General features: G+C 39.9%; 1 protein-coding gene across 6 annotated transcripts in view; it reads right to left on the bottom strand.

Moving 5' to 3' along the window:
• Nucleotides 1–24,474, bottom strand: part of NFIA (nuclear factor I A) — a 586,444-nt gene that overhangs the window by 125,773 nt on the left and 436,197 nt on the right. For all 6 annotated transcript variants that reach the window (XM_034653513.1, XM_034653519.1, XM_034653517.1 and 3 more), the window contains exon 4: nt 8,492–8,566. In XM_034653513.1, the coding sequence (XP_034509404.1) occupies nt 8,492–8,566 (75 nt within the window). The remainder of the gene's footprint in view (nt 1–8,491; nt 8,567–24,474) is intronic.

Below are 24,474 nucleotides of genomic sequence, written 5' to 3'. Positions count from 1 at the left end.
TTAGTACCTGACACAGCCTTGGCCATGGGATTAAGTCTTCCCTGACAGGATGGATTTGATGGCCTGAGACATCTTTTTACCACAGTGATCTATAAACCAGCGAAGGGCTTCTAAACATAAACCCCTTCACCAAGAGTGTGCTGGGACTATCTGACCATTAGCTGTTAGGAGACCAAATTGCATCAGCAGAGTCTCATCCCAACAACCTACAAATCCAGCTGTCTGGATTTGTCCTAATAAGTCTCAGTATTTTCACTAAGAACTTTTTTTTTTTCCCCTTCTCCATTCACTGAAAGATCCTGGGTGTTAATATGTACTCCTATCATCACATACTGCATTAACTCAGTTCTTGTATTGGGCTTAACATGTGGTTTGGCTGAGTGTCGACTCTACTGATCTCAGTCTGGACATGGCTACCGTGTCACCAAGAGCAGTCTTTCTAATCAGCAAGAGTTAGCTAGGATGATGACCAGCCAAAATCTCAATAATATTTGTGGTCTTATTGTGGGAGTAATATTGAATTTCTGTCAGGCTTCTGGAAATACCAAAAATACCTTTTAGTTTTCTAATGTTACCCATTGGATAGGAATATCTGCTCTTAAAAAAATGAGGCTTATGAGTGCATAAATAAAAGTTTCCTAAAAATCACATTGCTGGTAATGACCTCTAGCATGCCCCTGCTACTCACAGGGAATTTTTATGCCCATAATATAAAAAAAAAGCAAAATTCAAATAGTATAGAACTAAGTACTACTTTAAAGAACTCTGATAAAAATAATCAAAGTGTGGCTATGCACTTAAAAAGTTGTTAATGTGTCAGTGTTTGATTGCAAATTTTTAAAACACCTTGCTATCCATTAGATGCTCTGGAAGAGAAGTTTCCAGAATCATGCAGACGTATAGGCTTTGGCTGAAAAGTTGAGGAGTAAGAATTTTCTGGTTTCTTAAAGTAGATGAATTAGGTCTAGTATTGGCATGCTCTTTTTCCATCAGAATTATTAACTTTGAAGGGGCCACGAGAATGGTCCTTCTAATAAATTGACTTTTAGAACTCGAATCTCAAATTAGTCCTTCTTAATTTATACATGCACACAGAGTACATACAGACACATACACACACATTCTTAATAAATCTGCCGACAGTGTGGCCACCTCAAGGATCAGCTCTGAACACAGAGTGAAACACAAGGGACAGAGGCTTTGTTCAATAATGAGCATGGTGGTAACCATTGTTGAGCATCTATAATATGCTAGACACTTGCCATTCTCTCACTTAATCCTCAAAACACTCCTGAAAGCTATTACTATCTCCAGCATTCCGATGCAGGCCCAGCGCATAGTTGGTTTTTAATAAATATCTGTTGACTGAACAAATGATTGCTATCTATGAGAAGAACATAGCTGGGAGGGGTTCGGTATTGCCTAAAGTCATACAGTTGGTGAGTGGCAGAGCCAGATCCCCAATTCTATATCCTGGACTATGATACCATGCCACCAGGGTATGATATGAATTTTATAGAATGTATTACTCTTAGGACACATAACCCATGAATTAGCTAGAAAAGATTAGAAATAGATGAATATATGAATAGCGATCATGATAACAAATTAGTATGGACATCAAGGTGTTACGAGTTGTTTCTCTCGGAGTCAAATCTTTAAAATGGTCTGGTCAATTTAGCAAGAGCTTCAGCTAAGAAGAGAAAACAAAAGCCCGCCTCACTCCCCCCCCCAGAAGCTGCCATGAGAACTCTCTCTACTGACTCTAACCAGGAAGCTTGTAGGAAGAAGAGTGTTTAACAGAAAAAACGGGACTTTCTAGCATCGAGTTGGCTAGTGGATCTGCTGATGTCATAAGCCCCTTGTCACCAGAGTTTTAATTTCTGGAATTCAGAAGAAAGAGCAGTTTGGTGAAAATTTCTATTACCGCCAGTCCATTCCGTTAGCCACCGGCTTTACTGTCCAAATCGTCACCCCAAATATGTCAGGAAAATTAAAAGAAAAGAAAACTGCACAACAAAACATCTTTCTGAGCTAATTCAATTTCAGTATTTATTTTGAAAATTTATTGAATTATAGTAGAGGAAACCCACTCAATTAAGCCAGCCAGACTGACATTTTTCTTCCTAAGAGTATGGCAGTATTTATTATTTTATCTATGAGGGGCTGATTAAAACTAGGAAACATTTGCGATGTCATAATGTATTCAGAATAAGGTGGCTTAGGCAGGCAAAATGGGAAAAAAATGATAGGGCCAATCAGTATTTTTCTAGTCCATAACTCAACAGATTTTCTTTAAAAACTGCATTTTAGAGACAGGCATTATGATTTTTTTAAAGGGTCTCCCGCTCTTTTGTCTGCAGCACACCATACCCTCAATCTGGAAGAGGTGCCATTGACTTCTACAGACAGAAAATGTGTGATGTTCATTTTAAAATTACTAGTAGAGCCTGCTATTGACCATCTAATTATGCCGAGTTCCATTTATAAACATAGCCAACCACTAAGTTTATGGAGACTTTTTGTGCTGCTTTAATAGGGTATTGATCGAGAGCATAGTTTGAGTGGACTGCCATTGAATTGTGTAATGGCAAACAAAAGGCAAGGTCACAGCCACTGTTCATGTGAGGGCTGCAGTCTATTTTTTATTATAATTTTTTTGTTTCTTCCTTTAATGCTCGAGCCCAAATGGTTTCTTTCGAAAGAAGAGCTTGCTTAAGAATATTAATTTTACAATTAATTTCCACGCAATGATCACAGCTCTCGTGTTACTTCACAGAGGAGCCGGAACAGGCCACTTGTTTAGAAAAGAAAGTTTCAGACCTTCTCTCTTTTAACCAAGATCTAAAAATCCTGCGACTCTTTTCAATCGCGCCCCAAAGGACTGGACGTCTGGCATCCCTCACCCTCTACCAATTTCCTCATGAGTCCGTCTTGCAAGAACATTTTGTAATTTCCAAGTTTGGGCTTGTTCCTATCAAAGAGCTTCATTTTCTTATTGTACCTTGGAGCCGAGTTAATTCTGTTGTCCTCGCTCCAACACGTCAGGGTAGACTGTCGCCAGCGGTTCTTACTATATCACTGGCCCGAGAACCCAAGTGCATGGAGATGGGCACTCAAAGTCCCACAAAGGGCCTAGAGACTTCAAAAAGAAGTTGAAAAATGAACTGCAGTTTGGATCCTAATGATGATTCCTGTGTGAAAATACAGGAAGAGAGCACATGTCGAAGGCAGAAAACAGCCACTAGGGTGCCACCGCATGCCAGGCTGAGGCAGCCGCCTGGCTCCATTCACTCCCCCCTCCATTGACAAACAACTTGGGAATCCTGTAGCCACCCAGCAGCCCAGCTCTGTGGCCGAGCCAGGACCGTTCAGCTGCTGGATTTAATAGATTCTGCAGCAGGGCAACAGGAACCAAAAATTCCGTCTGGGTAACTGAGAGTGGTTTTTACACCCAAAGACGCAGAGGCTGGCCACAGTGCGCTGGGAACCCTGGCTTTTCCAAATTCCAGGGCCATGAAGTCATCCCTAGCCACGAAGTTTACTTAACCCTTGCAGCCCGCTCGGGTGTACAAACCGCTGCTAGAAAATTAGAACCCGCCAGGCCAGAGTCACAATGGCCTCAATGGCCTGTGTGTATTTGCGGTTTTCCTCTTTCCCAGTGAAGTATTTAAAGTTTCAGAGTCACCCCACCAACTTCAAGTAAAACAGTCAGCACTTTAGAAGGAAATGGGCAGAAGTAGTGGATTTTTCGGGAGGATTTTCTGGGTTCATCCCAGGAAGGATATTTGACAGCCTCAAAGCACACACTTTGAGGAAAACACGGGTGCAAAATAAACAGGCGTGGGTGAGGACGGAGACGACCGTCCAAGTGGGGTCATTCAGCAGCTAGTCGAGTGGGCTCTCTTTGTGGCGGCTTCATGGGAAAGAGACCCATCTGAAAATGCTTCTGAAGGCTTTGTTTGAAAATGCAGCATCATGTAAGAACCATTTCAACAGATGGTTCCTGTCTTTTCCCTCACAGTATTAGGCTAAAACAGCCTCAGCAATTCCCGACCGCATTGTTAGCGCTTGGAAACCCCTCCCCCAGAGCAGAGAAGACCTCTCTTTCCCTCTGGCACAGTGTCTAGTGGTCTGTATTCCCCCTTCCCGACCCTCTCCTGGAACAAAGTAATAAATAACTAGAACGACTTTCAGATGGCCCTGTCACAGGCGGAGGGAAAGGTAGGAGGAATCCCGAACAGACATCTACTCTTAGGCTTCGGGACTTTCTTTGCGGCGAAGAGAACCAGACCTCGCCTTTCTTGCCTTTTGTGGACTCTAGATAATGCAAAAAAATAAAAAATAAAAAAAAATAAAAAATGAAAAGGTAGGTAGGTAGGTAGGCAAGAGGCAAGGGTGAGAGGGGAATTAGTGAGAGACGGCCGCAGGAGCCCGATTCTACAGCTCCATGCATCTGATCAGTGTAATTTAATGTCGAGCAAACTCGCCGCCTGACCGTCACCTCTGAACGGGTGAAGCTAAGCCAGCAGCTTTCTCTTGAGCTTCTCTGCCATTGCCACCCTGTAGTAACACGATTATAAACAACAAACTTAGCACATAGTTATTTCGGTGCATCCTCAGGAGGAAAGGCTGAAATCGCACCTCCCTCCTCTATTAAATTTAAAAGGAGGAAAACGAAAAACAGAAACTAACTGGAAACCCGAGGAAAGTAAATATTTACATTAGCAAATTTTCAAATTGCATATAAAGATTCAGGAAGAGGGAAAATGCTCAAGCTACGGCCACCGTTAGTTTGACATTTCCAGGCCATATATGTGGTCATAAGTGTGACTGGGGGAACTGGGTGGGGCTGAGAGAAATAAGAGGGGGTTAAGAAGAAATGTGCAACACAGTGGAAGAAATTCAAAGACACTGAGGCCATTAAAAACATCCAGATAAAGGCTGACCTCTTCATTGAAAGAGTGATAATTTGGGGGAGTGGGCAGATAACGGGCTGCTGTGAAGGTGATTATTCAGGAAGTGAGCCTGTCCTGTAGGCACTGCAATAATGGATACATTTGTCAACGTACAGAATCTACAACACAAAGGATGAACCCTAATGTAAACTGTGGACCGGTTAACAATCATGTGTCAATATCGGTTCCTTCCTTGTAACAAACGTACCACATTAACAAAAGATGTTAATAAGTAGAGGAAACTGTATTGGGGGGGAGGGGAACTATTACAATTCTGCACTTTCTGTTAACCTACCACTGAGAACCTAAAATTGCTCTAAAACATAAAGCCGATGCATTTAAAAAAAAATCGTAACTGAAGACAAATCCAGGGGGAAAACATTTAATTAAGTATTTTAGTTGTTTTGGTTTATATGAAAACAGCTTTAACCTTTTTTTTAATGGAACAGATTAATAATCTAAAAGTTTATCAACTCTAACAAGAAATGATTTTTAATTAAAGCACAGAAACTTTGGATTCTGTTTAGCTCTGTAATGCAGTTATAGGAGAGGTCATGACAAAAATGTCTGCAGTCAGCTAGCTGAGCACAGCAAAGTAAAAAGAGCAAGTTTCTTAACCTCTTTGAGCATCACAGTCTCCTTCATCTGCAAAAAGGGACAATAACAGCAACTTGGAAGGACTGAAAGAGATTATGTTTAGAAAGTGCCTAGCACAGTGCCTGATACATACTGTATGCTTGATAAATGCTAGCTGCTGTAATTTTTCATATTAGTATTGTGCTCCTAACAGGGCTAACATTATACATTTAATCAATTTTTTTTAAATTTTTTAAAAAAGATTTTATTTATTTATTAGAGAGAGACAGCCAGCGAGAGAGGGAACACAAGCAGGGGTAGTGGGAGAGGAAGAAGCAGGCTCACAGCAGAGGAGCCTGATGTGGGGCTCGATCCCAGAACGCTGGGATCACGCCCTGAGCGTGAAGGCAGACGCTTAACTGCTGTGCCACCCAGGTGCCCCTACATTTAATCAATTTATATGCCAGTTAGCTTATTCCTACTTCAAGGTTGCACAATGCACCCTCCAACCCCACTCATTTGTAAAAAGTGTCCACTGCTCCTCTAATGTGGACACTTAGCTCTTCCAACTTGGGGAAGGGGGCAGGGCTGTAAGAAATGGTTAAGGATTTCGACTCCTCCTGTGGCTTGACTGTTCAGTCTTTCAGAAAGGTGTGTGAGTGAGGAGAGCTGAGCTGGGGGATGGATCCTTACCCTGGCGGCCGAGGTGGTCTTGTGACACGTACCCTGACAAACCTGGATTAAAGATCTGCAAGAGGGAGAGGGGCTCTGGACAGCAGTTTGGCTTGAAGCCATGATTTAGCTGACACAGCCCAGTCCCACTCTTGCCAAACAGTTTTAGTCAGCACGAGGCCATGTGTGAGTGAGTCCTACAGCGATTACACAGCAGTGTGCAGAATCGAAAAGCATTCAAGAGCCGAAGGACACTCACGATGCCAGGCATCAGCAACAGAACCCCTAAATGGGGACAGGAAACAAAACCAGGTCCCTCTGCAAATTCAATCTGTGGTCTGTCCATACCCTCTGGCAGTCTTGAAGGCAGGTTTAGAATTCGCTTGGCAACCATGCTATGTAGACTGAATGGAGGTCTAATCTAGCTTGGAACTGATAGGCCTTGGGATACAAGATCTTAAAGGGACATAGGGAAAGTGGAAGAGGGACATGATTCTGGGAATGGTCCTGAGCAGCGTGGGCCTTCTCTACAACACCCAGGCCTTGGGGCACTGATGGTCATGAGGACAAAATAAAAGCAGTACAGCAGCCAGGGGAGAATAAAAAGGTCTGGTGCTCCAATCTTAGAGCTGAAAGGATCTTCCCTTTACTCTTTAAGGCTATGTTTAGTAAGGGCTCAACGAATGTATCTCCTTGTAATGCCATTATGACATATATATATATATATATATATATATATATATATATGTCATCTATATCCTAGTACTATTATTAAAATGACAAGAAAGATGTGGGATAGCGATCCTTTTAAAAAGTCTTACAAAGTGAAAAAAAATTTTTTTAATCGATGAATGCATTATTTGTCCATAGCAAATGCCTGGCTAGTTAGCTGTGCGAGGGCAGGCAACATATATCCTGGGGCTGGGACAAGGCCATCTCGTCTCTTCTGCACTGGTTGGTACTTTAAGCACACTTAATAACATGGCAGCAACTTCTCCATTCCAACCCACACCATCCTGCTTCTAATGCCTCAACCCTTAGGGTTCCTCCTCCCTACACTAGAACACCCCAGCATCAGCCAAGGGTCCCGCCTCCCAGAATTCCCAGACTCATAGCTACTTCCCCCTAGTTTCCCCGTCTCGTCCCACCTTGTCCATTTCTTCAAGTCCCCTTGTGCCCGTGTGAGAGTACACATTCTAGCATTCACGGACTTAGCTTTAACTATTTACCCACTGTTTGACTTGGGTAAATGACTTAAATAGACCCACAATTTAACTCACTTGTAAAAATGAGAGTATTTATCTGACAAGTTTATTGCAAAAATTAATTTATGCAACATACATGAAAACACAGCATAGCATCTGGCAGACAGTGAATGCTCAACAGTCGCTGGATTTTTTTTGTCTATCCCTCAGATTCCAGATCCTCTGCTCCCATCTTATATCCCACTTTCTGGATTCTTAATAGTCTCCCAGCTTTAAGGAATAAGAACAGACAGACTCTGAGCCTGTGAGATCGGGATGGCTTGGCTTGCTTGACCCGACTTCGTGTCAGAGATGGACTGGTGGTACTCAGTCAATCTTGAGAGACTGTAATGCAGTGAATGGGGGGTATGAACTTGAAATGAAAATATTTATTTTTACTCCACCTCATTCCACAAAGGATTTGATGCAGCTTGAAACCAATGCTAACAATTGTTAGACTGTGTGTGTGTGAGAGAGAGAGAGGCAAAGAGAAAGACAGAGACAGACTGAGGGAGAGAGGAGGGGAGAATCCTATATGTTCTCCTTGGACTGTCTGGATCATGTCATAGCAAAAATACAATCAATGACCCCTTTGATCAATGCAACAGGGTGGTGACAGGTACTCTTAATTCACTGTTGTTGGTGATTATTGACAAGCTGGTAATGATCATGCTGTACCATGTCACTCAGGCGGAGGGCATTAGCATTCTTTAAAGGTCAAAAACAAATTCTTTTAAAATGCAGAATTTCTTAGAAACCAGGGAAGCCTCAGAAATTTTTTCAACCAGGTTCACACTAGAAAGTAGGGAATATGTGAGACAGTCAGGATTGCAGTTCTTTCCCTGTGTCTCACATTAAAATGATATTTAATTTTTCCTGATTTAAATTCTTGGCTGTCAAATAAACTGCGTGGCGAAATTCTTCCAATGGGTGAATGGAGAAGGGATTCTGAAAGCTATTTATGTCTCTCGGAGGCCTCGGCAGACAGTCAGCACAAACCCAAGGCAAATCTGTACCAAATCAAAGCAAAATTATACTTACTCTGTGACACTCTTACGAGCTCAGTCACACTAAAAACACCTGATGTGACAAAACTGTCCTGGAAGCCCAAATGTCCTGGGGAAACAAAAACAAAAGAAACAGCGTCATAACTAGAGGACATCGGACAACAGAATTCTAAATATTAGTTTCATTGTGATTAAAAAGGGCAATGTCTAATTTCAAACTCTGCTCTATTAGAGTTGACGTGGGAGGGGACAGTCATTTCCTTACATAGCTGGTTTTCTGGTTTGAATCTGGGGGCTATAACTGGGTGATTTCTGAAATGGTTTAAAAAAAAAAAAAACACACACAACTCAACAGGAAATCTGAAACAAAAGAAGATTTAAAATAAGTGGTTACCTTGGCTGACCTCCGAGACCTTAACAGCTGGGCTGAAAACAGCCTGCCTACCTAGGAATCAGCCGGGGTACCTAAATTCCATAACAGGTTTTCAACATTATTCTCTAAAGAAACATCTGATCAGCATTAGCTATCCATCCATTCAAATCAAACAAGGTTTAAAGATGTTCTCTTCATTTTCAGAGCACCACAGGGTGAATCTTGAAAAAGCCAAACCAGAAAAGGCAAGCCCCAACCCTCAAAACATGAAAACAAGTTCTTCTGAGCACAGACAAAAATTTAGATTTGTTTTGAGAACAAGAGGGGTTTTTTGTGAGTGGGTGGGTTGAGTCTTTTCTTTTCTTTCTTTCTCTTTTTTTTCTGAGAAAAAATAAACCAATGATTCGACAGGACAATCTTTGAATTCTGCATGTGCTTTATTTTTGCTGGATATAATTAATTCCTTTAAGATATCTGATATTACATCTCTTATCAATTGCTTATTTATTTTTATGGTACATTAAGTAACATAAAACTTATAAATAGCAAGGAATATGTAATTTAGGATATGTTGTTTCCTTCTCTGCTTCCCAAGTTTTCTGATTCTGAGTCGCAGATAGAAAAAATCTAGTTGAGACGCGTCTAGGGTTAGCATAATCACCTCCTTTAGAAGTAGGGCCAAAGGAGAAGCTGGCCGAAGGGATTTTTAAAATGACTCTTCTTTGAAAAAAGAAACATACTTTTAAGAAATGCAACAAAAGAAAACAGGTCAATCTGAATATATAACAAATAGTCCGCAAATAGGATTTATGTTACTGACAAAAAAACAGATCTTGCCTACCACTAAGGGGAGGCAAATTTACCTGTGGTTTAGTTTACACACCAATAGATTCATTAAATGTCACACAAATAAACACACGCAACAAAATCACTATGTTTTGGAGAATTATAAAGGTACCTACAAATTATTCTTTTTCTGGTTGCATTAGAATTAAGAAAGATTTTTTTTTTGCTGAATTTAAAATATTTTTCAGTTAATTTTTATATCAAATATAATCTATGATACTTTAGATAAAACCGCTCTAATTTTTAGAACATGCAGTAACTATAAATTGCTTTTTAAAAAAGATTTTATTTATGTGTCAGAGAGAGCAAAACCAGGCAGAGCAGCAGGCAGAAGGAGAAACAAGCTCCCCACTGAGCAAGGAGCTGGATGCAGGACTCGATCCCAGGACCCTGGGGATTGAGACCTGAGCTGAAGGCAGATGCTTAACCGACTGAGCCACCCAGGCATCCCTATAAATTGTTCTTTAAAGTAAAATGGCAAACTTTCATTTGAAGACGTGCTTAAGAAATTTCACCTCTTGAAACAACCCCGACCCAGGTCTTTGGTTGACTTTAATTTGGTAAGCGCCGGAGGCGTTGTCTCTTGAATAAAGAGACCTAAGAAATAAAAATAAGAAAATAAATAAAAATTCTCTAAAGTGGTCTTGGCAAAACTGACTGTAACATCTCTTTCTATTGTGACGTTGACACCGCATTAATCCCACAGACTATAACAAAGGAAATCCAACCACAACATTCATGAAGTTCGACTTAAAACACATCTAGCGAGAGCAAGGAAATGCCTAGTTGATGGGAAACTCGGGGTTGATTCCAGCTCCTGTTCATTGCTGTCTGCGGCTCTTGCTTGCGGGCTGACACTTGCTTCAGTTCCAACCTTTGAAATCCCTTACTTTAAGGACAGCTTCACGGGAATTTCTGTACAGAGTGAATGTGAACACATGTACTTCAATCGCGCCACCAAAAAAGCAAGCACTGTATTTTGAAAACTAAGTTTAATGTGGTGCAAGGACTCGGGAGGGGGAAACACCTGTGTGCGTTCATTCCAGTATCACCTCTGGATTGCCCCGCCTCTTCTGTCCACCTCTTAGATGTGGTTTCTCCAGGTTTGTGCTCAATTGCACAAATTTCCTACTTACTTCCTCTGCTTTCACGGTATCCGTTACCAGTCTTGACTCTGATATTTGTGAAAACTAGAATAACGTTTGTTTCATTCACCACTGTGTTTAACGCCTGCGACAAAGCAGTAAGACAGTATTTGTTGAATGAGTGGATGGGCGACTCTACAGGCCAAAGACTCTCAAATCTTTGTCTTTTGCCAAGAGCTCTCTCAATATTTTCAGTATTTCTACCCAGATAGCCATGGGTATCCTCAGACTCAACATGTCTAATCCCAAGCTCATTTTCTTCTCCTCCCAAAACCTGTTCTGATGCTATGGAATTCCCTACTTCAGTGGACCATCCACCACCATCTTGTTTTTTATGTTTTGGTGCCATCTCTAACTCCTGCTTCTTACAAAATCCCACATCCAACAATCCTCATTGATTCCATTTTTTACTATTTCTTGACCCCAAGTACATCTCCATTCCCCCTTCCTTGACCCCCTCCCTAGGTCTGTGGCTCAGGCTCTTCCCAATTCTCACCATTCTGATGGGGCAGCCTCCTAACTATGTTTTCTATTTTCAGTCCTGGCTTCTCCTTAGTCCACTGCCTACTCTACAGCCGGAGCTGTCTCACTAACAGACAGATCTGAAGGCTTAGCCATTTATTCAACAAATATTTATTGAGCATCTACCATGAGCCAGGCATTACGCTAGGGGTTCAAGATACAGTTCCCACTTTCAGGGAATTTACAGTCTAGGATTAGAGATAGCTGAACACATAAAACAAATGAATTATTTAAAAATTATAAATGGTGTAAAATAAATGAAGAAAATAATTAGGAAACACTTTAGAAAGAGTGGTTAGTGAAGGTTTCTCTTAAGAGCTGACATTTGAAAGATACTAAGGAGAGAGCCAGGAGAAGAAAAGGAAAGAGCTCTTCATGCAGTGGGATTAGTGTGTGCAAAGGCCCTGTGGTAGTAAAGAATGAGACGCTGGAGAATCCGAGAGAAATCCAATGTGTTCAGAGCTCACTGCCCTGTCAGAAATCTTGCAAGAGCCCCACAGAGAGTTTGGGGAACAGTACAAATTCCATCACATGGCATACTACCTTGACATAGCCTCTATTTTCCACCCTATGCTCATTTTTTTTTTTTTAAGATTTATTTGTCAGAGAAAGAGAGAGAGCACAAGCAGGGGAAGTGGCAGACCGAAGGAGAAGCAGGCAGAGGGAGAAGCAGGCTCCCTGCTGAGCAAGGAGCCCAAAGCAGGACTCAATCCCAGCACCCTGAGATTATGACCTGAGCTGAAGGCAGATGCCCAGCTGACTGAGGCATCCAGGCATTCCCGCTCATTTTTTTTTTTTTTCTTTTAAATCTCTTCTTTCCCTCTCTGGTCTTAGCCCATGGGCCTAAGGGCATACCTGCTTCACCATGGTCCTGGTTCACTTCTCTCCACACTGTTTCCTCTTCCTGGAATCTCTCTGTCCTTCCAGCTCTTTGCTTGGCCAACTTCCTACTCGTCCTTTAGGACTCAGTTTTGATGTCATTCTATCAAAAGCCTTCTTTGGTTACCTGCACCGTTGGCAAAGACTCTTTTGTCTTTTTTCAGTACTGACCAGGCGTATGGAGTATACCTCTAATCTAGGACCCAGCACACTGAACCGTAATTTTGTCTTTTTCTCATATTAGGCTGTGAGCCCTTTGAGGAAGAACATCTTCTGTGCCTCCAGGTCCTAACACAGTGCCTGTTACCCAGTAAGCACTCCAGGGGTGTCTCTAAGGGAACACAACCCAATTTGGGCTCAAGGATGTTTATTTTCCTTTTTATAGAAATGTTGACAGAACTTTATTTTTGTCTCTTTCTCCCTCTCTCTCATCTCTAGCAATATAGTTTGAACTCAAATGGAGCCAATGTACATCTGAAAACTATTAAAGTGAACAATCCAAATGGTCCCTCCAGACTAAACAGGACAAGGATTGAAAAGACAATCCATTTAGAATGGAGGTCCCAATCAAGAAGGTGACAGCAGGTTCTCTGATGAGAAATGCCTGAGGGGTTGTCCTATTGTGATTGTGGTTCCTATGTTGGTGGACTGAGTTAAAACAGAATTAAAGGGCAGCATGATTTAATGGACATAAGGCCCCCCCCCCAAAAAAAAAGAGTCTAGTCCCAAGCTTAAATTAGGATCTTGTGTGATCCCAAGAAAGTCGCTGTAAAAATCATGATTGGATCCTTCTTGTCCTCTGGGCAACCTGTTCCCTCAGGCTGATTTTAGCAGAAGGCATGTAATTTAGAAGGCGGACTATATGTAACTGTACCATAATCAGAAAAATTACAATAAAAAGTAGAATGATTTTGTAAGTCCTGATGTGACCATCTCATCTGTAATGTGTCCCCGGGGAAAGGTACATGTAAACACTTCATGTAACTTTAAGGGAGTATGAAACTGGTTTTGTTCCTTCACCAATTATTTGGAAACCCACTGGTGAACTCTAGAGGACGAAAGCAATGAGAAATGAAACTTAAGAAATGATGGAAAAAGTGACACGTCTAATGTAATTACTAAGCAAACTTGAACAGATTAATATTTCATTCTTGCTAACACAAACCAAATCATAAAAATGACTTTCAGGGAAATAACACTAATCTGGGGGTTCTACTTTATTGCAAGATGAGAGAAAAATGGAAAAGAAAACCAAAAAAAGGTCAATTTCAGTAATTCTGAACTTCAGTGCTCACATTAAAAGATCCTCGGTTGGAAAGCTGATTAAACATCCTTGAAAGGCCCCAAAATTTACATTTTGAATACAGCCTCTCAGAAATGAGTGCAAAACATAGTTTTGTTAAGTATGCCTTAGCTGAACACCCAGATTTCACAGTGATGTCTCTCCAGTTCTGAGCTACCGTTCAAGAGAACTGTATCATAGCTTGAAAGAAGGAACAGATCCTTTCTCATTTGATATAAAGCGGCTAAAAAAGTTCATTCATTGAAATCATGTTCAACGAATTCCCAATTAGAGTACAGATTTCAATACCCTGGAGTCCATCGTACTCACAGTGGGGAGATGAGGCCTTCTAAGAGAGGCAGAAACGTAAAAAGCCAAATTCTTTTATGGGTGGTTAGGAAAAGCAGTTCTCTTTACCTCGATGATATTGGCAGTTATTACGGAAAATGCCATTATATGGGAACCAAATCTCATCTCACAAAGGGATTGAACATCTATCTACCTCTCAACCAGCAGGGAAGGAAAAAAGTTCGATTTGCAGAGAGACAGGTAACCTTGCAGAACTGTTCAGAGGTCGAGGGGAAGTAACAGCTTGGGACAAATCATCCGAGGGTTGGCCTTGAGGGGCAGTTTGAGTGTCCATGAAGCAGAGAGCCTATTCGAGGAGGCGCACTGACACACTCGATGGTATATTTGTTTGTCCTTGTTGGGAGAGCAAAGAGCTCTCAGCTCTAAATGATCAAATCTCATCTGGCTTATGAGGATCCAGCCAAACTGCAACACACAGGTCATTTAAAAAAGAAAGAAAGAAAGAAAAGAAAGAAAAGAAAGAAAAGAAAGAAAGAAAGAAAGAAAAGAAAAAGAAAAGAAAGAAAAGAAAGAAAAGAAAGAAAGAAAGAAAGAAAGAAAGAAAGAAAGAAAGAAAAGAAAGAAAGAAAGAAAGAAAAAGAAAGAAAGAAAGAAAGAAAGAAAGAAAGAAAGAAAGAAAGAAAGAGCAAGCATCTCTATTCTATTTTCCCCTTGGTAAATAAGGTTCCATCGCCAGGAAGAGACAAGCCAATGACCAGTCCTTTCTGTGCTTATGTGTCTGAGCTACTCGAAAGGAAAATGGGCCCCTTGTGCTCATGCACTTATCTCCCACAAGTACGGGACAGTGTCTGTGATGTGCGGGCTCTGCGTTAAGTCCTGAGGATGCTGCTCTCACAGAATTCACATGCTCATCCTTCTAAAGAAAAGCCTACCTTAACCACACTGCTCCTTGGAATTCTAATTTCTCCTTGTGCAAACGTTCCATTGGCTTATGCGCCACCTGAGGAAAGGGAACGTGGCTCCTTCTCTTTTCCCTTTCCCCGCAGTCCATACGTTTTAGGTGTGCTCCGTCAATACTGTGAGGAGAACTTCTGCTCTGCTTGTCTACCTCTGTCTACCTTCTGTGGGAGTTCCTTGTTTATCTGTGTTAGCTCTGCCCTCCTACATCAAAGCCGGCAAGGGCTGGCTGTCTCTCATGACCCTGCCCTGTCCACAGAGCCCAGCACAATCACTTGGTCTAGGTGTGCAATAAATATTTATTTCGTGATCCAGATGAGTGACTTGAGATCCCTGACTTTAGTAGCCTTCTAAAGCACAACGGAAATTACTATACATTGACTATTTATTCTGTCATTCATTGATAATGGGATATTATTTGTTTTTAGAATAATTCCTAATATTACAACAAATGCCAAAAATTCGGACAAATACTAAAAAGAATGCAGTAGCAATAAAAGTAACATAGATGTTGTGTTTGTGTGATTAATCTTTACAACGGTGGAATTTCATTCAGTAGTCTGTTTACAGTAAGCATTAAAAGACTGACATACATTGCTGGACTGGCGATATGGCTATAATACTTCTATATCTAGAAAGTTGTGTCCGAGAATTTGTAAAACAAAGAAATGATATTTGTCAACTAATAATATGAAAGAGGTGTTTTGAGATTCTCAGATGAAAAGAGTTGTTATAAATGCACTTGTACTAAGGTTATAATTGTCATCCTGGTTTATCACAACACATCAAGGAATGGTCTCTAGTATGGGAATAACGAAGTCTTAGCTGAAAAGGAGGATGAGTCAAGAAGAGATTTTAGAAGTATGTGTCGTGGGACTTAAGGACTGTTGATTCCTTTTTTTGTTGTCCCCAATTTCCCTGCCCTGCTCAGGTATTTATTATTCAATACAGGTACTTAATCTGTGTTTTTAGCTTGTTTATTCTGCCATATCCATAAAGTCAATATTTGGTTTACTGCTTTCGTTCATCAAATATTTATTGGATGCCTATTATATGACAAGCACAGTCCTAGGCCCTGGGGATTCGGCAAAAAAATACCACAAGGTCTTTACTGTTGGAGAGGGAGGGCAAGACATTCCCAGTTTAGAAAGACGTTTACACCAAAATTTTCAGTAATGAATCTGAAATTGGGTCTTTTTATAAGATCTTTCTAGGAAAGACAATAGCGGAGACTATGGCAATGTCCTGTGCCCAGTCTGCTGGTTGTCCATTATGTATCCATGATTGACAGCAAAGACCAAAAGTCCCAGCCTCTTTCAGGAGTGAAGGGAAGTGATACGATCGACTTCTACCCGACCTGCTTGAAAAGAAATTCCTGCCCTAGGCACCTTCTTCCTCTTTTTATGGACTAGAACAGTTTCGACCATGAAGACGAAGACAGTGCCCATGGGACAGCAGAACAGTAGGACAGAGAAAGCGTGGGACCCTGAATGACAATGTGAAGAAGCAGCACCCTGCCAACTTAGCCTGCTCATCTGGAAAAGTTACCAAAAAGAAAAAGAGATTTTACTGTACTTTAAACCACTGTATTTTTTTTCTGTCTCTTTGTTATAGCAGCCTACTACTTACCTTAACCAACGTAAGTGCCAACCTTGCCCTTTAGAATCTAATATGTCACGAATTAGCAGCCCACAGACCAATTCCAGTCTGCCAACATATTTTGCTTGGCTGGCGCAGTACTGATTTTTTTAAAAAATATGGATGTTTTTAAACTGGACATGAGCTTAAAAATGTGCCACACTCCCCAATACTCTTTATTACATTTCATTTATGTAATGATCTGTAAGGCCCCTGTAGGCACATAAATTTGTGATGCCTGCTAGGCATTTTCTCTCCACGTTAATCTACTAACACAGTAGGGAGAGAATGGATGGATGGTTGGTGTCTTTTGTCTGATAAAAAAAAAGCCAGAGTATTTCATGATTTCTTTGAGAATTAAGTTTAGATTTCTTTGCCAGCTATTTAAAGCCCTTCAAAATCTGTCCTCTAGTACACCTTGCCAGCGTTTAAGGTGTATTTCCAATACTACCTAAATATATACTCTATATGTGGCAGCCAGGATGTCCCACTTGCTAGTCTCCAAATTTTGATACGCTCTAGCCTCCACATTAGAATTCATATCAGTGCTTCTCCAAATGTGTTATGTACAATAGTCCCCCTAAATGCCCCACAACAAGCAAATAAAAACAAAGACACAAATATATGTAAAATAAAGATTTCTATAGTAAAATAAATTCAGAAAACACCATCACACCCACCCTTGGAGAACGACAAAAAATATTTACACGTTAAAGCCTCTGAGAGTTCCTGCAATAAATACAGTTTCTTAATATTATTTTTTAATTTTTTAAAAGATTTTATTTATTTATTTATTTATTTATTTGAGAGAGAGAGCACACAAGCAGGGAGGAGGGGTAAAGGGAGAAGCAGATTCTCTGCTGAGCGGGGAGCCCAGCCACAGGCTTGATCCCCTGACCTGAGCTGAAGGCAGACGCTTAACTGACTGAGTCATCCAAGCACCCCAAAGTTTCTTAATATTATTTAACTCATGATTTCCCAAATAACTTGACAAGGATACCATTTGTTTTTGGCAAATATCATTCTTCAGACAGATTGTTTTACACCCTTTCCTATCGTCCCCATTTGGCTTATGTACCAATGTGCTGAGGGGAAAGTAAAATGTGAACTCTTCGAGTAAATTCACACTTTCATGCAAGGCCCAAGGACACTCCACATCTTTACTTGCAATCATTCTAACACTTCTACATTAGGAAAATGGATCAAACCAGTAACAGGTGTTGTAAAGGCAGGCTACCTATCTGAAAAATTTATCCCCAGGAGCTCTCTAGATAGTTCTCATTTCCATCAAAAGTGTAGCTTTCCTTTTTCTGGCATTTATGTGTTTGGCACTGTGCTGTGCACTTTAGACATATTAACTCTAATTCCTGCTGCAACTCTGTGTAGTTGGCCATAGTCTGATTTTATAGAAAAGGAAGCTTACGCTCAGAGAGGTTAAGTGACTTGCTGAATGTCACACAGCTAGTGGCAGAATTTAGGATTAGAATACAGGTTCATTTAGTTCTCTTTATATAATAAACATTATTGCATTTTTATTCATCATATATAATACCAAAGACTTGATTTATTCAGTCTAACCCAAAGGCCTTATCACATCTTTTCACCAATTCCTGCACTTAATAAGGGAAGAGTAGTATTTCATTAAATTTAATTGCTCAGTGACTTCACATAAAGAGGGTTTATGAGTTTGAGTTTACAAGGATTAAGCACTTAATTAAAGGATGATGTCTAACAGATAGCAAAACATCTAAATAAAAAATGAAAAACGATTTTTACTTATTTGCATGTTTAGAAACATTGACTGCACAACATGGAATGAAATGGAAGTGAAGAGATCTTAAAGATCTTCTAGTAACAGTAATCATCATTGTGTTGTAACAAAGGATTTTAATAAAGTAATGAAGTTTGATTTAAAAAATAATAATTCCTTTAATATGCTTGCCTTCCTATAACTTCTCTTCTTTACCTCAATTTTATCTTCTGGAACAGGCCAGAATAAATCTAATCTCTCTTCTATTTTGTTACATTTCAAGTATTTGATGATAGTCCCTCGGCCCCTAATTTTCTCTCCTTTAGGCTAAATATCCTTTCTTTCATAGTTTTGTCATGTCAACAAATTAATTTCCCCACTGTCCCTAAACATTTAGAATCATACATTTACAAGGGCTCGCATAAGCAGAAATAGGTACTTCGCAAGTAGACCCAATTACAAATTAGTTGTGTACAAGAACAGAGAAACATTTGCTTTACAGAACGTTTTTTGGAGCACCATAAAAAAAATTTTTTTTTTAATTTGCTTCATGTTAGCAGAAGTAAATTCCAGTATCATTAGCATAATAAAATTAGCATTTTATAAGTATTTTAAGATTAATTTTGTTGTTTGTTAATGGACTTAGAAGCACTTTTTTAAAGGATTTTTTAATTAACCTGGTTTTGAACGGGTTTTTAAAGCAACTTTATTGTTTTTATGTTCTGAATCAAAGTTTTCTCTAAACTTGGACAGTAATAACTGGTAATCTACAAACAGATCAAACTATTTGTAATAGCTTCAGTTTCTGTTTACGAACTCTTACACATACTGGAGAAAAAATAAGGAAATTTATTCCCCGAATACATCAGAAACTGATTACCTTAACTGAAACAGACATGAAACTGGATCACCCGAAGGCTACCCTGGATTATGGATGTAAAACAGCAAAAAAACCTTCATGTACATTGTCCTGTTCTTCGTTTCTAGGTTTAATTCATATGGCTGTGAAACATTACAGAGAGCCCTGCTTGCTAAACCACCTGAGGACGCATGCAATGACAAGGAAGGAAGATGACCAGGGGCCATGTGCTAATTTTAAGACGCTGATGTTAGTTCGCCAAGCACGGAAAGGAAATCATCGATGAGCTGAAGCAATGTATTCTAAAAGAATCCTTGCAATTCCTGTCCAAGACTACAAGAAGCAAAAGAAAATTACAAACAGGTAGATGTCGCTTTCCAAATACACAATGAAATTACTTAATGTTTAGAACCACAAAAGACAAAGAGCTTTCATCCTTTTAAAAGTCACTTGCTTCGTACAATTCTTGTTCTCTTATCCGGCAATTACTTAATTACCGATGCCATAATTCGCAGCGTTTATTAAATTATAGACTCTATATTATACATTTCTGCAGATACTACAGCATGCCACAAAACGCGTGGGCCACTATACTTTGAAGTTTGCTGGCTTAGCACGAACACAAAGTATTTTAGAAGTATCAGAAAATTCTTTGTGAATATAACAGAATGAATTACACTGTTCAGGCCATGTCATGTTAGCACAATGGAGAAACACTTTTAAGACTTTAAAGTCATGTAATACAATTCTAGGCTGGATTTTTTCTTGTTAAAAAAAGTAGAATGGGAGTGATTGGAAGAGAAAAGGGCCAATATTTGACAACAGAAATCAGCATAACCTTTTAACTGCAGCAGCCATGGGTGACTGCCCTTTGACCTTGAAAGATTATGTGGGATTTCAATGACAACAGCTGGAAGTGAGCATGTGTGAATAGAGAACACGGATCCGAGGCCCGATACAAAAGACTGCACAATCTCTGCCCAGATCGGAGTGCTGATTAGAAATTGTTTCCTGGTCCTGGCTTAATAGGGTGTGATAATGAAAGTTGGGTTTTTTTTTTCTTTTAATTCTTCCAGCAAGAAATCATCGGTAGATGTCTTCCATAGCCACTCTCCTCTTCAGCCCCTCAAGTCTTCTGGGCTTTCCTATGTCAACGGGCCCATCCTTCTTAGGGATACGGTTAAAAACCAAACTTTGTTTTACAACCTACTTCACAGACAAAACTTCTTTAAGTTCTTGAGTTCCTCTCCTGAGTTTCAAAATCACTTCTGTGGCGTCTCACACAGGGTATGATTATCTTTTGTTTAAGGGTGTGTCACGCACAGACACACACGTGCACACACGCACAACTTAATGAGAGCTCAGTGAGAGTGAACTGTATCTTTCTCACCTTTTTAATTCCACCATTTGGACGGCGTATACCACGTGGTGGGTCCTCACCCCTTGTACGACAAAGAGGCACGGAGAGGAAATACTGATTTTTTCCCATTCTTTTCATTCTTCTTGAGATCCACAGGAAGATTCTTACACACACACTCAATAATTGATCTTTTTCTTTAACCAATTTCACACAAGCATTAGCGATTTTTTAGTGCGGTCTACAGGTGCGTGTACCCAACGAGAGCATATGAAGAAGGTAAGTCACTATTTCCTTTCACAGAGAAGGTAACTCAGCCCAGCGGACAGAGAGATTTGACTGCTTGCTGAACGTGGGCTTTTCAGTCGCAAGACTCTCAATGAGTGACACTCATTGAGCTGCAATGCTCCTCAGCGGACAGACACACGGTCTCCGGTTCCCGCGTACGACACTCACACTTGCTGACACGGCTCTGGAACCACCAGGATGATGCCACCTGGCTACTGAAAGGACACCGGGTTATGACTCATTTGTGTTGTTTTGGTTTTACCAAACACTCTGTCTTAACTTCGATTGCTCCAGATTTTGCTAACTCCTCTAGCTCTGGATTTTGCTAACTCCTCTAGCTCTGGATTTTGTTAACTCCTCTAGTTTCGATATCAAATTAGCAACTCCTTCGCTTCAGTAGGAGGTGGCCTTTCTTTTAAATGCAAATAATACCTTGAGTCAGGCAGAAAACCAACCTGGCTGGGTGGTATGGGACAGAGACTGGTGAAACTGGCTTCCTAATCAGACGCGGGTTGTCTGCTTACATCCTTCTATAGCAACTCTAGATGTTATTCCAAACAAGCCATGGGACAGACTGTTTTTCAGAACAGACCAAATCCATTTGCCGTTTCACAATTCTATAAACAGAGTATTAAGGAATTCAATTCCCACAGCAACTATACGAGCCTTGGCTTTGGCTTTATGGGAGTTTCTGCCAAGCTCAGATATTTGTAGAACTATCGGTTTAGAGCGTCCTTTGCAACACAGAGCAGAAGGGACCATGGCTTGTGATCTCAGTTCACTTTAAGGACTGGGTCTTGCTGGTGACAGGTATACATGATAAATGTTCCAGAAGGCTGACCTAATTTCCGCTGAAGTGAGTGTTTTGGTAAGAACATTCCCTCAAAGTGTCAGCTTGCAACCCAGGATTCAGCCTGCCAGTGTCCATTCTTCTCAGCAAGTTATTACCACCGCTTATGAAAGTTTACTCAAAATGAAGCTGCCTCTGCCTCACTGAGCAAGCTTCTCCAGGCTTACTGCTGGCCTTAAATAAAGTTACACATCGAATCTAAAATAAAAAATTATTGGGGCGCCTGGGTGGCACAGCGGTTAAGCGTCTGCCTTCGGCTCAGGGCGTGATCCCGGCGTTCTGGGATCAAGCCCCACATCAGGCTCTTCCGCTATGAGCCTGCTTCTTCCTCTCCCACTCCCCCTGCTTGTGTTCCCTCTCTCGCTGGCTGTCTCTATCTCTATCGAATAAATAAATAAAATCTTTAAAATAAATAAATAAATACATAAATAAAATAAAAAATTATCAAACACATTCAGTTTCATAGTTTTTAGTCATTTGTGATCAGAAAAACCAAATGCTCTAGGCAAGTAAAAATCAAGGCAAACCTGCAATGTATTTCTTTTCTCTTATAAAGGGATTAATATCTCAACATGTTCATTTATCTTGTCCTTTAAAAACTGTATTTGCGAGGTATTATTTACAAATAATATAGCAGGACAGAAAGTAGTAGGGAAATTAGGGACCTAAATATCTTAAGTGTCAGTTTTCTCGTCTGTAAAATGGAACTAATGGTCGTACCTACCACAAGTTTGTTAGGAATAGTGAGATAATGTGCTTAGAATGCTTAGCAAAGAACCTAAGACACAGAATGTGTTCAAAAAATAGTAGCTGCTCGTATAAATAATGAATATATTCTTTATATCTTAGATCTTGAATTCTGTAGGAAACTTCAAAAAGAAACAACAGGTAGAAATAACTATGTTCTTCTGACATGGAGTACTCAATAATGTGGCTGTTCACAGAAAAGTTGTGTATATAAACAACAATGTTGATAATATAATTTTGAGTGAATTTTTGAGTAAAAATAAAAGTATTTTCTAAAGCAAGTAACACAAAACTTATCATTAAAAGCAAGCCCTCTGGCATTTCTTAGGTTTTTCTAAAGTGAGACATAACAGTACTTAGGATCCCTCATTTTAAGAAATAGAGTTAAATTTTAGAAATCAAGTTCTATACTTATTTACAAATATGTTTATAAAAACATAATTATTTATAATTCCTGACATAATTTTAAATATAAATCTATTCTTTAAATGCACAGTGGCCATCTACATGGGCCAAGCATTGGCCTACATATGGAGACACAAATTTCGGCCTTACATTTTGGGGGTGATAACTGTAGATACACCTAGAAATGAACCCTAGGTCAATTCGTTTTTCAACTGATCAAATTTTATCTAATTTCTTAATAAAATAAACAATGTATAGGCCTATTTAGAGAAAGAGGAAATTAAAAAATGGCTGGGTTTTTTGTTTTGGATTTTTTTATTCTTTTTGGCCTTTAATTATTAAAGACTTCGGTGTGCTAAAAATTCTTCTTGGCAACTAAATGCATGCCGCCTATTCTAGAAAATAGGTATTTAGAAATCTAATTTTGTTTTTCAGTATTTTTCAAATGAAAACTTTAATTTTTTTTAAATGTGAAAATATTTTGGGTCATATAAAAACACATACAACATAAGCAATATTAACATTAAATATAGAAATACTGTTTTGAAATGAACTACTCTCGAGTCCAGGGCCTCCACATTTTAGCTCCCTGCTTCAATATAAACGGAGAGCCATCAGAAAGCATCATTAAAAAAAGGGTCTTGATTCCTTACTGCTTTAAATCAATGCTAAAAGAATTTGCCCTTTTAGGCAGAAGAATGATCGACATGTTTCACTTTACTGACTTTGATCACTGAAGCACTTTATGATGCAGGCCATTTCCTTCATTTTAGGGAACAGAATCTTTGTTTGACTCACAGAATGGAGCAAGTACGTCTTACACTCAGCTTTAGCAAAGTCAGAGCACTGCAGTTCTCGGAATTTCTTCCGTGTTTCTCAACAAAGTCACAGCGTTTTGAGGGGGGACTCCTTCTCATGTTCAGACCTCCCCTGTATGCTATAGGACACAGCATCCTCACCTCCACCACTGACTTCCAGCAATATCCCCTCCTTGTCCAAGAGCGTCCTCACACATTCTGAATACCCCTCCAGAAGGAGTCCCTTGGTGATAAACACTGTCTGGTGTAGAACACTGTTCTTATGGATTTCATTAGGTATTTAATACTACGCAATTCTGCCCACAACTGAACTGACTTATTGTCTCCATAATTAGAATGCAAACTCTTACAAGCCAGATTATTACAATTCTTTCCAAATTCCGCTTCAACCTCAGTCACGCCCTCTCTCCTTCACCCTCACCCAAGTAGCGAGTTCAGATAGTATAGTTAGAAGTTGATTTTTAAAAATTAGTTCTATTTGAACTTCTCTACCTTCTGTTTTATTTTGTTGTGGGGTGGGGGGCTCGTACATACGGTCCATAAAAACAAAATACACATTTTGGACTTTCTGGAAGAGTCTTGGTTTCAAATATTGGCTCATCAGTCTGTACATGTATGTGAACAAGTTGGCCAAGACTCCCTGGCCTCCTCTTGTTGCTGAGAAGATATGTTCAATGTTAATAAACTCTTGGGAATTCCATAAATAGTATTTTGTTCACAACATCATTGTGGATCTAAAGGTCTACAGACGCCGCAGAAATAGAAAATAACATGTAAAGCTTGAAAGGAAATATTCATTCTGCTCTCTGCTCTCAATGAAAGGATGTAGGTGAAATAAGAAGAGACACAGAGCCAACATGACCCAAGTCCTTATTGCCAAAACCAAACCAACAACACTCTGAAAATAAACAGGAAACAAAACTAAGCAACCACGGGCTGCACATTGACAACTAACCAGGAATTAAAATGAATGCCTTTGTCTCAGCTGCTTG

The sequence above is a fragment of the Ailuropoda melanoleuca genome, chromosome 2 (genome assembly GCF_002007445.2).
Source record: "Ailuropoda melanoleuca isolate Jingjing chromosome 2, ASM200744v2, whole genome shotgun sequence".
NCBI lineage: Eukaryota > Metazoa > Chordata > Mammalia > Carnivora > Ursidae > Ailuropoda > Ailuropoda melanoleuca.
This window is presented reverse-complemented; position numbering and strand designations above follow the sequence as displayed.